A 14,434-nucleotide genomic window follows, 5' to 3' on the forward strand; every position below is an offset into this window, starting at 1 on the left:
ACGGCATGGCAGTTGTGGCTTGCCTTGGCGTGGCGTGAGGCCACGATGTACAAGCATCTCCACCCCAAGCCTCCTTTCTGGGCTGAGGTCAGAGGCGCTGTCGGGATCCTTTGACGCTGCGCTCATGCAAGTTACGATGATTGCTTTCCGGTAGGCGGGGAAAGGGTATATGCATACCCGGGGAATGAAGCGTTTACAGTATGACGGGTGTGGCTTTGCAATCTTGGCGTTGTTATGCTCATCTTGCGGAGTATAGTGATCAAGGTGAGGGGTTTCTAAGGCTGTCAAAGTCGTCTACTATATGGAACATGGCCCTTTTCTTGTCGAAACAATATTTGCTGATGATTGGAGATGTTACACTATTACTATCTACACATTACTAGACACTTCCACTGGGTACCTGTATAGCACCATTCTCCTTGGTCCCCTCCAATGCTTCGCCCCAGATTTGCTTGACAAGCTGCTTCTTGTTGATCTTACCCATTGCGTTCCTTGGGATAGTATCCACGACCTTCATCTCTTGAGGGATCTTGTAGTTTGCGAGCATCTCCTTGAGCGCCCTCCTCATGTCCAGCGCAGACCATGCTTTGCCTCCCTTACCTGCTGTCTTCCCCTGTTCGGACAGTACCACTACGGCAGCGACCTTTTGACCCCAGGCTTCTGATGGTAGACCGACCACGGCAACTTCGTCGACTTGAGGGAGGGAAAGCATCTCACGTTCGATCTCGAGTGCAGAAACCTTCTCGCCACCAGTCTTTATGATATCGGCTGATTTGCGCCCGTGGATGAAGTAGAGAGGTCCCTTGGCCCATGCTTGGTCGCTCTCGCCCGCTCCCTTGACATTCCTTCGAACAGCGACATCGCCTGTCTTGAACCATTTCCCTTGTCCATCCGCGTCTTCTGTAAACTCTTTGGAGGTGGCTTCGGGGTTCTTCCAGTATTCTCTAAAGATGGTAGGACCGTGCAGTTGGATCTCGCCCTGGCGTTCGCGTTGTGTCTCTGGGTCGATTTCTTTGCCCTCTTCTATAATCTCCCCAGTCTCGATGTCTGCTAAACGCGCCTGTACTGATGGAAGCGGCCAGCCTACCGAGCCATCTACGCGATCTGCGAAATTCAATCCACAGGAAAGCGCCATACCCACCTCAGTCATACCATATCGCTCGAGCAGCACGTTGCCCCCGCTGAGCTCCGTCCACGATGATTTCACCGGTGTAGGAAGGGCAGCGGACCCTGAGATGTTGAGGCGCATATTCGATGGGTGAAGCGCGGTCTTGGTCGCGGCTTGAAGTTCGGACGAGAGGGTAGGATGCGATGCGAGTAGGCGCGTGTATATGGTTGGGACGACGGTAAGGAAGGTAATGGGCTTCTTGGCTGGATCGGGGCTCGGTAAGAAGGGAGCTGCCAGTCGGTCCCATACAGCGGCAGCATTGAAGGGGAACTGGAACTCGATGGTGCTGCCGGCGAAGAGAGGCGTAAGCAATGCGTTGACGGTGCCGTGGATGTGGTGTAAAGGCAGAACGTGTAATAACACATCGTCTTTACTGTAGTTCCACGCCTCCAGCAGCGATCGCGACTGTGCCGTTAGCACGTCTTGAGGCAACAAAACACCCTTGGGTCGGTTTGTAGTGCCCGATGTGTACAGCATCATGCCTCCCTTGTCGCTGGTGGGCTCCTCCAGCGTGACGTAGTCGTCCGTCTTGCCCATCATAATCTTGTCCTGTTTGTAGTTGATGGGCTGCGTCTCCATTCCCTCCTTCAGCACATCGTCGGCTTGACTCTGGAACTTCTCCGACGAGAGAAGCATCAAAGACTCGCTCTGGTCGATGATGTATCGCAGCTCGTGTGCCGGAAAGGTCGGCGATAGCGGTACGGCGATTGCATGTGCGGCGAGGATGGACAAGAGGGTTACTGTGTATGCGTCAGATTCAGCTGTTCTTCGCTATTGTTAACGAGGCGTAGAGGAACGCGCACCTACATAGTCGTATCCATTTTCTACCAGAAAGGATATCCGTTGGCCCTCTGCGCTCTGCCCGCCGCAGTTCCGTTGCAGCTTGTCCTTGGCAGCAGCGACATCGTTTACAAGCTCGCCGTACGTGAAGGACCGCCCGGAAAGAGAGTGGACGACGGCCGTGCTTTGCGCATCATGCTTCTTGATGGCTTCGAAGACGGGGAGGCGGGGCAGCGTGGATGCCATTCTCACGATATAGAAGGGCGAATGGCTGTTGTATGCCGACAGAGATATTTTGTGTCGTGTCAGGGTGCGAGCGAAAAGATTACGCGCCCACATGGCGGCAGGGAGATGTCCCGGATCAGCGCAATTGATGCAGGTTTCGAGGCTTCGGAGTACGGCAGATCGGTGCGAGATATGCTGTGTTTAGAGCCGCGTCGGAGCGATACCGTTACTGCCGTCTCCAGACAGGAGCGCAAAAGTTGACATTTAATTATAAAAGTACGGTAATCAAGACGCCATTCTACATGTCACCATCATCTTTCCAAGCATGCTCTGGCAGTCTCATGGCCTCAATGGCTCGTCTGACTGCGCTTCAAACTTTCGGAACCATGACGCGACGCCTTCCGATTTCGTCTTGGCGCTTGCCTCGGCACGAATTCTAGGGCCGACGCAACCCAATACTTCCACCACTGCGATCCAGTATTCTCATTGGCCCTACTTGACACCCTACCCGACTAGGAAGCATTGTGGTGAATGTTCCTTCCAAATATCGCGCTCGCTGGAAAGCGTTTCATGTCAGCCATGGCTCAGTCCATGACACCAATGGAAGATGCTCTGAGGACGAAGGTAGTTATGCACTTTGGTTGACATACCTCGACTGTGTACCCAGTATCGCATCTAAAGTTTCCGTAGATCACAGAAGCCCTGAAGCCGACTTCACTCGAGATCTTCAACGACTCGAATAAGCATGCCCACCACAAAGCTATGCAAGGAGTCACCAGCAGAGAGACACACTTCCGGTATTCATCGACCTGCAAGCTTCTCAACTACGTGACTTATATTCCTGACACTCACAGTGTTTTCATCACATCGCCAGCCTTCCAAGGCAAGATGCAGCTCGCACGGCATCGCATGATCAACTCCTTGATGAAGGACGAGTTAGCTCAAGAAGGCGGTATACACGCGCTGCAACTCATCACTCGAACGCCTGAAGAGGACGAAGCCCGGAAACAGAAGGAAGCCACCCAGGGATAAGTGCGGATGATTACCGATACCCACGAAGAACGACGATGGAACTGTTTGGCGAGAAGCGGCGGATAAAGCTCTGCTGGTAGATGGTATGCATATGGGGGTCTGTGTCCGGTAGCCATCGCAGACTGAAGCAGGGGTGGATTTAAAATAGTCGTGTAGTATGATTCAACAGTCGCAACGCTTCGAACGCCTCTAGTATAGAGTCACTTTCCTTCCATAGGCGCTTCATAAAGTGATCATAACGTAAAGCTTAGCAATCCAACGCCATGTCTTAGCATCTCGCAGAAACAGGAACTCAGACACGAGATCGCCGACTTGATGGAGCTGGAACCCCCGCTCTAGCCCCCGTCTTTCCACATTAAAGCCACCTCACACACGGAAGAAACTAACCAGGTGTGAGGACTACATCAAGACAAAAACCTGCAAAGTAGGTAACCTAACCTCAACGTAGGCTCTAGGGTTTTCAGTCTTTTCCTAGGTTGGCTTGCAGCCACCAGTCAACACCACTAGCCTTCTATCGTGGAAGACACGGCCGAGCACTGTGATAGGAAGATTCCTATAATCTATTACACGTTCGACTAGCCATCGAAGTCAATGCGTTCGATTCAGAACAAGCAAAGGCATTATGAAGCGGTGGTGATGATCGTCAGCACTCAATACGGGCTTCCACATCATTACGAGACCCAACCACCCCTTGAATCTTGGCCCTGTAAGAGTGCTAGCAACGGGCTAGAGCATCTAACAGTCAGCATCTCGGCCTCCTTTACGCTCCTCGCCAACTCAGCAGGCATACCGCCGTCCAAACCCGCCAAGCATATGCACCAAGGGCGATGGCGAGGCAACGAAGCAATGCGTGGCGTACCGCTGGCTTACGGAGTTGAGTATGTTACACAGTAACTATTTGAGCATCTCTAGGTGTAAGCGAAGACTACCTAGATAGAATGGGCAATAAAGCTTAGTAAAGATGGGGTGATGTTAGATACAGCTGAAGTGTTGTCCAGTTATCGGTCAGCGGAACGTCGCTAGAGAAACACCACAAAATCACGGTGCGTTCGTTACATCATCCACCGTTACGTATCGCTGAGAAACCCAGAGGAAGTAGGTGTAACTGAGGCAAATGAAGGTGTATGTTCTTCTCACACATAACAGTGTACGGCAATCAGCACCTTTCTAATCTTCCATTGCGCTTGAGACATGTACTTCTACAGGAGCGTCCACATTTCAGTCTACATAGAACACTATGACAGGGTATAGATAGCAGAGTAACATGAAAACCTTGTGATCCGTCCCTTAAGCCTAATTTCCTTCCAATACGAGACCCAAACAATAGTGCGAAGCTGTTGGCGAATAAACTTTTGTGGGGAGAGTGATTTGTGCTGCGCAATTTGTATTGTATCATCTTTGACCACCTTCTACTCCGATTGAAGTCTCGTCCATCTTCCCACTGGACTCCAGTATCTGCCTTGCTGCTTCCTGGATAGAGAGACTTTCGCGCCGCATAGTTTGCACAGCCGCTTCAAGTCTCTGGGTTCTCGCGCGAAGACGACTGATCTCAGCACGGAGGACGATAATAGTCTCTCTCTGGGAAGAGACCGAAATGTTGGTATTGTGTGTAAAGTCGACGGGCGATGGATCCGGAGTGATGCCAGGTTGTTGTTCCGTGTCTGATATCGACACCGACGTCTCAGTTCCAACCACCATAGCTTCTTCCAGTAAACGTATGCGTTGCTCGAGCTCGGCTTTCTCGGCTTCCCATGCCCTCTTTTCTTCAGTGCTTTGTGCCTGGAGCCGGTTGGCCATGTCCATGATTTGCATATATTGTGCGCCATTAGCGATGAGCTGCTGCCGAGCCTCATCCCTACTCTGCTGTAGCTCTTCCATTTGACCTTCCATTGTCGAAACTTGTGCTGACAGCCTGTCCTTCTCATCCATGAGATGGATGACCTCTGCGTCGTTGATTTCGAGCTTTCTTTCGAGCGTGGCGCATGTCGTCTTTTGTCTTTCGAGGCTCTGGAGCAGAGTACCGTATTCGCGCTGTAGGGTACGCAATTCCGAAGTTTTGAGGCTGATTTGCTGTTGGAGGTCGTGTAAGCTCGGACTTGGTCCTAATGTTTGCGACATCGCTGGTGGTGATATTGAAGGCAGGCTTTGGGAGATGTGGAAGTTGAAGGAAGAAGGCGAAGGTAGGATTATCGAGTGTGGACGTTGTTGAGCCCGTATTGGGGCGTTCATCGAGTCGAAAGCTGGCGTAATGTCCGGTGAAGGGTTACCTGCGAACGATGCGGATTTGGGACGACTGAAGCTGCCAGAAACACCGGGATTTGACTCCTGTCTCTGTGGAGGCGTCCGATCCTCGCCGTCATCGGAGTAGTCTTGAGCTCTTCTCATCTTGGAAGTTTTGAGAAATGGCGACGAGGACCTTGGGCGACGCGACGAGCCTTGCTTCATGTGCCCTTGCAACCAGAAATCATGCTCGTGCAGCGAACGAAGCACCCATTACAATAGCTCTTCACTGCTGGCAATATTGTGTACAGGCGGCTATTTCAGCGTATGAGAGTTGTTCCCAAGCATGGTAAGGCCAGATGCTAATCGAGCGGCAATAGGGGAAGTTAGAGCAACTCACTGTATTGACTAGATCGTGCTTTGTACGCGTCAACCTTCTGTCTCTATTGGTCAAAACTTCCAAGCCCGTGGCAACTTTGCGCATTGATACATGCAAGCTGCAGAATACTTGGCCCTGGCAGCTCGGCAAGCATAAGTAACCATCCCTACTGCGTGCGCCAGCTCAGGCCCATGACCCTGATGGATGACCAAGCTGCTCTGCAGGAGACAAGCCCAGCTAGTACTACGGTAACATATTGGCGGATCTTGTGTAATAGAGTCAGCTATGGTAGCCTTTTTGGAAGGTGCAAATTGGCACACCAATAAGATGAAAGCCTCATGCGCCGGCTACATGTCGGTCAACACGCTCCCGCTAAACGCGCTGGTATACACACACACATGGCCAGGCTTCCACATCTGCACCACACGATAGAGCTACCGCATGATATACACACTGATAGATACAGAAGAGGAACGGGGACTTGAGACTTTGTAGGTACTTAGAGTTATGCCACTGTTTGCAAGCACGGCAGCTGTAGAATTCGAAACTTTGGCCCTACTGAAATGATTTGGAATGAATCAGGGCACAGTAGAAACCTTTGTTGATCCGGGATGTAACCGCCGTGAGTATAGTAGCCGGCTCGTGGCGGGAACGATAATAATGACGCTGATTGATGGAGGCTGTGACAGTCGGGCCGGGGCGCTTGGACCGCACTTCAAAGGTGTTGGTATCTTCCTGTGGTCGTTCCATGTCCGTACGACACTGCACAGGTGGGACTTGAACCTAGAAACCGGACACAGAAGTTGGCCTCCGCCATCAGAACAGGTATAATGCCTTAGGAACAGTGTCGATATAAAATCTTTCGAAATATATGTTCAACTGTAAGATAGTCGATATCATGGCATGCAAGAGCTGGAGTGTAAGAGCGCCATCGGTGCCGCATGTGAGTGCCGTGCAGTCGGAGTCTTGCTTAAAGGTCGGAGCTCGTGTTCGGTGGCATGGCTCCTAATATGGGAACATTCAGACAACCAGGCGTAATGCATCCGGTGGGTCATTCATAGGGGCCGTTACAGAGAGGCCGAAGTTCCGCATTGTAGTATGCAATTACGTGCGTATCGCTCCCTCGGTGGTACCAGAGTCAGTCAGCGCCATTGCTGCACCGAAGCATACCTGCACTCAGTAGCCTGGACAAGTGAGAGCCAAGTCGTAGGCCAAGATGCCCGTGAAAGAGCTATTGCCAACGCCATAGGCACGAGAGGCGCGATTCGATGCACTACTGTGAGGAGACCTCACCGGGGTCGACATGCCGGTTCGCGCGAACAAAGTATCAGGGAATTTCGACGAAGTGCTTGCCGGATGCACCCATAGCCAACGATAGGAGGAGCTTGTGGAAGGATGACGGCTGAGTAAGACGGAAAGATCGTTATCGGTAATGATGAGCGGGAAATCATCCGAAACTAGCGTCGTCAGTCAGCACGGGATCTTTGAAGCTCTCTGTTACGACATCTGCCGAATCTAGACTGAAGACATGACTTGTGGCCTGACCGGCATGCGCTTGCGGTAACACGAAACACCGTATTGAGATGCAAGTAATAGAATTGGGGCAAGGTGATCTCAACCTTCCCGAATGCGGAACTCGTCGCACATGTGCTACAAGCGCCCTGGAAGGAACGCTTCTGTATTACCACGATATTTTCCTAATCTCTTCCCATCCTGTTACCACCAACACCGTACCTCTGAGTCTTTTCATCAGCTTTTACGTTTTCACATGCGCCAAGCTGCACTCTGCCCGTCAGTATCCACAAAGTGTGTCCCGACATCCCGGGCAATCAGTCGAAGACGATCCTCAACCCAGTCTTTCTCGCGTGACACCACTTCAGTCTCAATCTTCTGCATCGTCTGCAACTCATCCAAGATGCCGTGTAGAATGGCTTTACATGCTTCGACGATACATGCAATGCTTGATCCGGGTGTTGGCAAAGCCAGCCTGTCCAGGTCGCGTGCAAATGCTGTTAACTTCCTGATCAACGCAGCATTTTCGGCCTTCCATGAATCCCCAAGGCCTTCAATTGTCCCAAGAGCCGCCTTGGCTCCATGCGGACCTTGGCGGGCGGACCGAATCTCCTGGACCCAGGACGACCAATGCTCAAATTCTTTCACCAGACGCTGTAGTCGACCACCCGATTCGACCAGCGACGGCAGTTCGTGGAGGGGCTCCGAAAGGACCTGGATGTACTCAACCAGGCCCGCAGATGAGCCGCTAGCACTCCATTCCAGCAGGGACTGCAAGTTCTTCTGTTCTTGTGCTGTGCGTTCGCTGTCTAACATGACTTGGTAAAGGCTAGCAACCTCTTCGAACTTCGTGCGCATCTTACGCTTCGCACTGATTTCCCAGCATCTATATGTCTCCGCCGACGATTGATGCAGAAGATGAAGTTGAAGCAGTTCAGATTGCAAACTGATCGCCTCTGGAGAAAGCGATTGCAACACTGTTTGAGGTGCAGGGTTGATAAATGTGGCAGTGGGAGCTTTCCCAACCTTACGTGGTGTGAAGTGCTGTTGAAGCGTGCTGAAAGCTGGTCGATTAGCCTTCTTCGGCTCTTCTGACACGACGTCTCTACGTTTTGACTGAGTGCCAACGGGCTCTTCGGCCCTGCGCACCGTACCAGTGCTCGGCAGGCCGCTGGATGCTTCTGGCCTGGCTTTCGTACTAGCAGAGCGGCTGAGCCCTGCATTCCGTAGCGACGTCCGCGTTGGACCAGATAAGGTATCGCCAGATGTGTTGTTAGTCCTTGAGGTACGCGTTGGTGCCAATAATAGAGACTTTGGCCGCTCGGAGATCGTGTTTGATCTAGCAACATCACGTCTAGGGGCTGATATGGTACTGGTCGACTGGGTCCTGGCATGACCAGGAGGGCCTGATGCCTGAGCTGATTGCGACGTAGCACCCGGTTTCCGTAAAGACTGCGATCGGGCAAGCCCTCGTACTTGCGGCTCTGCAGGCTTGCTGACTGAAGTTGGAGGCAGCATCGTCCTGGGAGCACTTGTCTTTTCAGCACTTTCCGTGCGCTGAGATGATGGGGTGCCCGTCTGATATGTGGATTTTGGTCGAAGTCGCCCTGGTACTGCACCCGGAAGCTGAACGTGTTGCGTTGGTGACGCTGTGCCTGGCTGATCTTGCATCCCGTTCAAGTCATCCCCCGCATCTTCCGATCCAGCGTCTCTGTCAGATACTTCAGGTAATATACTTGACCGGGTATTGTATCTATGCTGGCCGGGCTGGGGACTAGATAGGAGGAAGATTAGTCTTAGCCAGATCCCTCACACGCTCAGGTTCTACCCACAGTAAGCTGCGACGATTCTCCGGATCGCCCTGAACTGACGGCAATCTACTAGAGGCAGGGCGCGCAATGCCACTTGTGCCATGTCTTGCTATTTCCTTGTCGTCACCGGTCGGCGCGACTGGTGCAGCGTTCTGGAACCTGTTAGGCATTGTCTGCTGTAGGACGGGGCATGGCTTACCCGAGCCCGTGGGGGCGCATGGCCGATTCTGCCTATCTGTGAGCGCGGCTTGGAGTTCATCTTCGATACAGGTCGCGGCGCTATCGTGAACGTGTTGATAGCTCGGTCTGATGTTGCCGGGTATGCACAAACACACGAAACATCGGTTGTTGACATCCAATGAGCGCGGGCCACAGCGCTAGCACCACATATGGCTAGAACCCTAGCTATGGCAAGAGCATGTCCAGTAGCAAAGAATGGAATGGGAATATCGTCAGAGTTCGTTATCTATTGTATCTAAGCCGAGTGAGCGACCAATGCATACTTCGTGAAATGGCGCGTACGTCCATCCCTACGAAAGCACAGCTATTCCGTTCCCTGTTCTCACAGGCTACCACGGCGCGCTGGGAAAGAAACACCCTCGATAGCAGCGTAGTCAACAAACCAGCTAACGCGGTCTCCGCCCTTGTGGTTCACCAAACCACAAGGCAGCTGCTGACCCTCGTCCGAATCGAAGATTTGGCGCATGATGTCCTTCTTTCCTCCGCCAGTCGCGACGAAGGCGATCTTGAGTCCATGTTGTGCGACGGGAAGGGAGATGGTGATGCGCTTCGGGGGAGGCTTGGGAGAGTCGGAGATGGAGAGTACCCATGCTTCGGTTTCGCGCAATAGCTCAGAACCGGGGAACAAACTGCAGGTGTGTCCGTCCGGTCCACAGCCAAGCAGAAGCAGGTCGAAGAGTGGCAACTTTACGCTGTCGCGTGCTGCAAACACACTCACGAGCGTCTTCTCGTACTGGTCGGCCAGTTCTTGTACGTCATCGAGGTACTTGACGTCGATGGGGTAGACCTTGGGTGTGCCCAACTCAGACGGTATCTTGTCGAGAAGCTCCTCCTTGACGAGTCGATGGTTGCTGTCTTCGTGATCGAGAGGCACCGCGCGCTCGTCGGCATAGAATATTTCCCACTTGTCGAATTGCACCTTTCCTTCGCCATTGGTCTCCTTGAGAAGCGCTTGCGCAAGCGTCTTGGGCAGGGAGCCGCCAGACACGGCGACGCGGAAAACTTGGTGGCGCTCGAGCGCAGCGTTCTGGGCGTCGAGCACGTAGGTGCGCAGGCTCGGGGCGAGCTCAGCAGCGCTCTGGAAAGCGTATAGGTTCGGAGGCTTGCCCATGGTGTTGATGTGTGTGTTGGGTTGGTGAGTTGAAGTTTGTCGGCGCGCGATGGAGGGGTTCGGACAGGTGGGGCACCTAGCGATGTGCCGTTGTTTCGTTCGACGGCGGCGGGCCGGTGACGATTGCCACGATAGTGACGTGGGCAGCGTTTGGGCAACGGTACGACGATCGTGAAGAAAAGATAGTATAACAAGGCGAAAAAATGGCGGCAACGGCTGCCTATGGTGTCACCCCATGGACGATCGGGCCTCGATACCGACGTGCATTTTGAGCCAATCGTGCAGCTATCATTTCGCTCGGCCTGGGTCGTTTTGCGTCGTGATTGAAAGGCAGACAACAGGACATGGTAACAGGGAATTTGACTAGAAGAAGGAACAATATCCACAAGAGTTATGTATTCTCGCAATCTGCACATGACCGTCGCCGTCGGACTGGCCAATGACGCGCCGTCTGGACCATCAGGAAAACATCACAAGCTAGCCCGCATTGGGCTCTATCACGTGCATGTGTCCCTTGCAGCGCTGGATCAGTTCCAAGATTACCCCACGATGTTGACGATATATCTACCCCCCATCTAAACTAGTTGAGGATGCAAGATCGAATGCTCTAGCATTGGTTATCAGATCCCTCTTTCTTACGCTCTAGACTCACGGCTGGTTCAGGCTGGAAGGACCTATGGATCAGAGACACTGGATTTCTTGACATGTGTCTAGGTACATTCCTGAAGACCTCCACAAGATCTCGTATCAAGATACTAGTGTGTACCCATACGCTTCTTCTTAGGCATGGTGCACACAAAACCGAGCTTGCTTGCATGGAGACTATTTCCCGGTATCAACATGTCCGAAGCCACCACAAGGTGCTGGCGCTGCACCCGATTTCTCGCATGGATATAGTTCGGTATCAAACGTGGGCGATACGTACTGAGCCGATTCAGAGTACTAGGTCCTATTCGAAGTCGCAGCGCAACCACTGATGATGAGCGGAACCACGGCCACATGTAACTTTCTCTGCTCGAACCTGTAGATCGCCCACAGTTTTGTATTCAGAGAAGCTTGATTTGTGCGTCTTCAAGGGGCAATCATCATTTGTCACAGTAGAGCAGAACAAGGCAAGCCGAATTGGGAGTCTAGAAGCTGTCGTGCACCGCCGCGCGAACAGGACTCGAAAGGTCATATTGCTTTGTTTGCCAGGCTTTGTGCATGCCATCTCTTCACTGGAGGTGTTGAACTGCACTCGTTCCAGACGTGGCCCTGCTTGATTTGGTACACGTCGCGAACTCCGTTGGGTTTCGAGCCGTACTATGGTGACTGGAAGCTCCGGAAGGATCCTCAGCTGACTATGTTGACGGTCGAGCTCCGGGTCGTATAACTGGCTGCTGGGGCCATGCAGAGCCACGGTACTGCAGGGCTAGACAAAGCTCAGAGAGACCACGTTGCTTTTGGAGGATCAGGCTTCACCAAGTTTGGCAGTCTCGATCTTGCAGAAGAAACGACTCCATTTGCCCCTCCACCTCTTTGGCCTGCGATCGCAGTGGCGACTATCCAGTCATGGGGTGCAACGAGGCCTAGGCGTCGATTGTTCGGGCGCCGTTCAGCTAGGGCCAGAGGGTCTAGACCGTTGCCCACCAGGACTTTGTCTGCAACAAGGCAATGCAGGGCTGGTACCTCTGTGGAATGTAGTGGAATAATCCGCGCAGCTGTTTTGTCTACCAGGGGCTATTGTTACCTGGGTCGATGATCGTGCCACAAGTGCTGTATGCAGGTGCACATTTGCATTCTGGGGTGGTGGAGATTTCCGAGTGCAACGTAAGCGCTTGTGGACGGAGCCAACGGCGCAGCAGCGTGATTGTAGGGCGTTGAAACAGAGGGCGTATATGTCTGGCGACTATTCATCTGTTGAGCATGTTATTCGTGTGAAGATTGGCAGCTGTGGAGGTTGTGGCAGGGAGGAAGTGGTATAGGCGAGACAGGTATAGTAGAGTTTGCAACAGCAACGTTTCAGTGTCGGCGACGCAGGGCTCTGAAAGCATGTATTAGGTTGCGTGGTTCCCTCAGGCCCAAGGAGGGTTCATGGCCATGATCTAGACCGCCAGCCAACGGTACGGCCCGCTTTGACATCGACGATGGGCAGCAACAGGCTGCGAGGGTTGCGGTCGCAATGTCCGCAGTCAAGAGCTACTTTCGACGGGTTATTGGCGAAACTGCCGCATTGGGGCGGTTGTAGATGAGGAGATGGGGCTGGCGTGGTGATGGTACCTCGATGCTCGATGGGCGGTAGAGGACGGGTGGTTTCGGCGCCCGGAAGCGGACAGCGAACTGCGGACTGCGGAGGAACCGGAGGCTCTGGGAACCACGGACGCGGTGGTATGTGTATGTACAGCTCAGCAGCACAGCCTCAGGTAGGCACCAACACAGTCAGCACCGGCGCGAGGCCGACGCGACGCGTACTCCTACGCAACACGGGTGGTGCGAGTGATCTCATCCAGAGGCAAGTGCGAGCGGGCCAAAAACACCATGTCGCAGCGACGCAGCCGCATCGAGCGATGGGCGTCGTGGGCGATGGAATTGCAGCGTGATCGCGATGCACAAACGTCGCTATGCTGTGGGCGGGCAGGATTGGCCGTGTGCGGGGGGCTTCAGCAGCCACGATCGAGACCGAGTCGGGCGATCGGCGCGGGCGCGTCTCAGCCTGGTGGTGGCCTAGCAAAGACTTCGGACCCAGCGTCTTGGATGGTTGCCAGACGTGTTCCACAGCCCAGCCACGCGCCAATCAGTCGGCCGCACCGCCCGCCCAGCACGCGGCCTGCGACTGGCCGATCTGCCATCGCTCGATGGCTGTACGAGCATATAGGCGACCGCGATCCCACGTACGCTGTGTGATTCACACCCGCCGTCGTCCTACTCCAGACACATACAAGCCAGACCATGACCGCTGATCACCTCACTCCCGACCTGTTCCCCACTGCTCCCTCCTGCTACTTCAGCATCGTGCCTGCCGTCCACTTCTCCCAGGAAACTCCCTCGCACAGCCCCGTCTCCGACTACCAGCCCTACACACCCTCAGACCCGACCAACCCGCTGCTGGCCTTCCGCCCGGCACCACCTCTCTACATGACGAGCCCCTCGGATGCCTCGCGCCTGCTGCAGCTACAAACACAAGCTGCCCACCGCCCGGCCCCTGAGCCCATCCAGCAACAGCGCACCTCAAGCACCTCCTCTAGCAGCTCCAACAGCTCCACGTCGAGCATGGGCATGGGTTCGCCGTCCACACTGTCCTGCTGCCGCTGCCGCCGCGAGTGCCTCGCGAACATGTACCAGATCGGCACCAACCGCTACTACTGCAGCCACTGCGCACGGATGACTGGCTACAGCGCTGGCTGAAACCCACCCGAGCCTCCAACACGCTCTACACCCTACCGCCTAGTCAACATCTCGACTACCGGCTACCATTATCGCCTCATCACTACTGCACCCATACACAGACATCCGCTGTCAACTCACGCCACGTGAGCCGTTTTGCTTTCCAGCCCCGGCCGTGGAGCTCTGCACGAGCGAGGAACAGGCACCGCACATTGGCCTCTGAGCCAGTCGGTAGCGCACTTTGGCCCTCTCCGGATTTACTCATATCCTGAGGACATTGCGCAGTTGTTGGTGTGGTCAGGCACACCACGAGTTGGAAGTCATGGAGCTGGCCTTCACGTTATTACGCTGCAACAGCTGGCCTGCAGGAGCATTTGACCATATGATACCCATTTGTACAATACACCAGTCGCGCACTGCGCCGACCCACAAATTCGATTTTTTCAACCATGACATTTCCCATATTGCATCGTGATGGTTTATTCGCCGCTTCAATATTGCCCGCCCCTAATCCATTTGCAGAGCAGTGCCATACCGACCAAGGTCCATCAATACACAGGAAAACACGATCCGACGATCTTCGGAAAGCACAA

The 14,434-nt window shown here is 53.7% G+C and overlaps 5 protein-coding genes across 5 annotated transcripts; 2 read left to right on the plus strand and 3 right to left on the minus strand.

Annotated features, from left to right (window-relative positions):
* Positions 1-379: 379 nt before the first annotated feature.
* J4E86_009157 (uncharacterized protein) lies at positions 380-2,194 on the minus strand (the record flags this gene model as incomplete). Its single annotated transcript, XM_051449663.1, has 2 exons — positions 380-1,908; positions 1,972-2,194. 2 exons carry the CDS (start codon positions 2,192-2,194, stop codon positions 380-382), a joined length of 1,752 nt encoding a protein of 583 aa, XP_051299000.1.
* A 558-nt stretch (positions 2,195-2,752) lies between these two features.
* On the plus strand, positions 2,753-3,205 carry J4E86_009158 (uncharacterized protein; the record flags this gene model as incomplete). Its single annotated transcript, XM_051449664.1, has 3 exons — positions 2,753-2,797; positions 2,864-2,970; positions 3,028-3,205. 3 exons carry the CDS (start codon positions 2,753-2,755, stop codon positions 3,203-3,205), a joined length of 330 nt encoding a protein of 109 aa, XP_051299001.1.
* Positions 3,206-4,597: 1,392 nt separating this feature from the next.
* On the minus strand, positions 4,598-5,590 carry J4E86_009159 (uncharacterized protein; the record flags this gene model as incomplete). The annotated part of the gene is made up of 1 exon (XM_051449665.1): positions 4,598-5,590. One exon carries the CDS (start codon positions 5,588-5,590, stop codon positions 4,598-4,600), a length of 993 nt encoding a protein of 330 aa, XP_051299002.1.
* Positions 5,591-9,689: 4,099 nt separating this feature from the next.
* On the minus strand, positions 9,690-10,478 carry J4E86_009160 (uncharacterized protein; the record flags this gene model as incomplete). The annotated part of the gene is made up of 1 exon (XM_051449666.1): positions 9,690-10,478. One exon carries the CDS (start codon positions 10,476-10,478, stop codon positions 9,690-9,692), a length of 789 nt encoding a protein of 262 aa, XP_051299003.1.
* Positions 10,479-13,406: 2,928 nt separating this feature from the next.
* Positions 13,407-13,862, plus strand: J4E86_009161 (uncharacterized protein; the record flags this gene model as incomplete). The annotated part of the gene is made up of 1 exon (XM_051449667.1): positions 13,407-13,862. The coding sequence occupies one exon, from the start codon at positions 13,407-13,409 to the stop codon at positions 13,860-13,862; it is 456 nt and encodes a 151-aa protein (XP_051299004.1).
* Between the last annotated feature and the right edge of the window lie 572 nt (positions 13,863-14,434).

Source organism: Alternaria arbusti, assembly GCF_024043155.1.
Source record: "Alternaria arbusti strain BMP 1465 chromosome Unknown scaffold_16, whole genome shotgun sequence".
Taxonomy (NCBI): domain Eukaryota; kingdom Fungi; phylum Ascomycota; class Dothideomycetes; order Pleosporales; family Pleosporaceae; genus Alternaria; species Alternaria arbusti.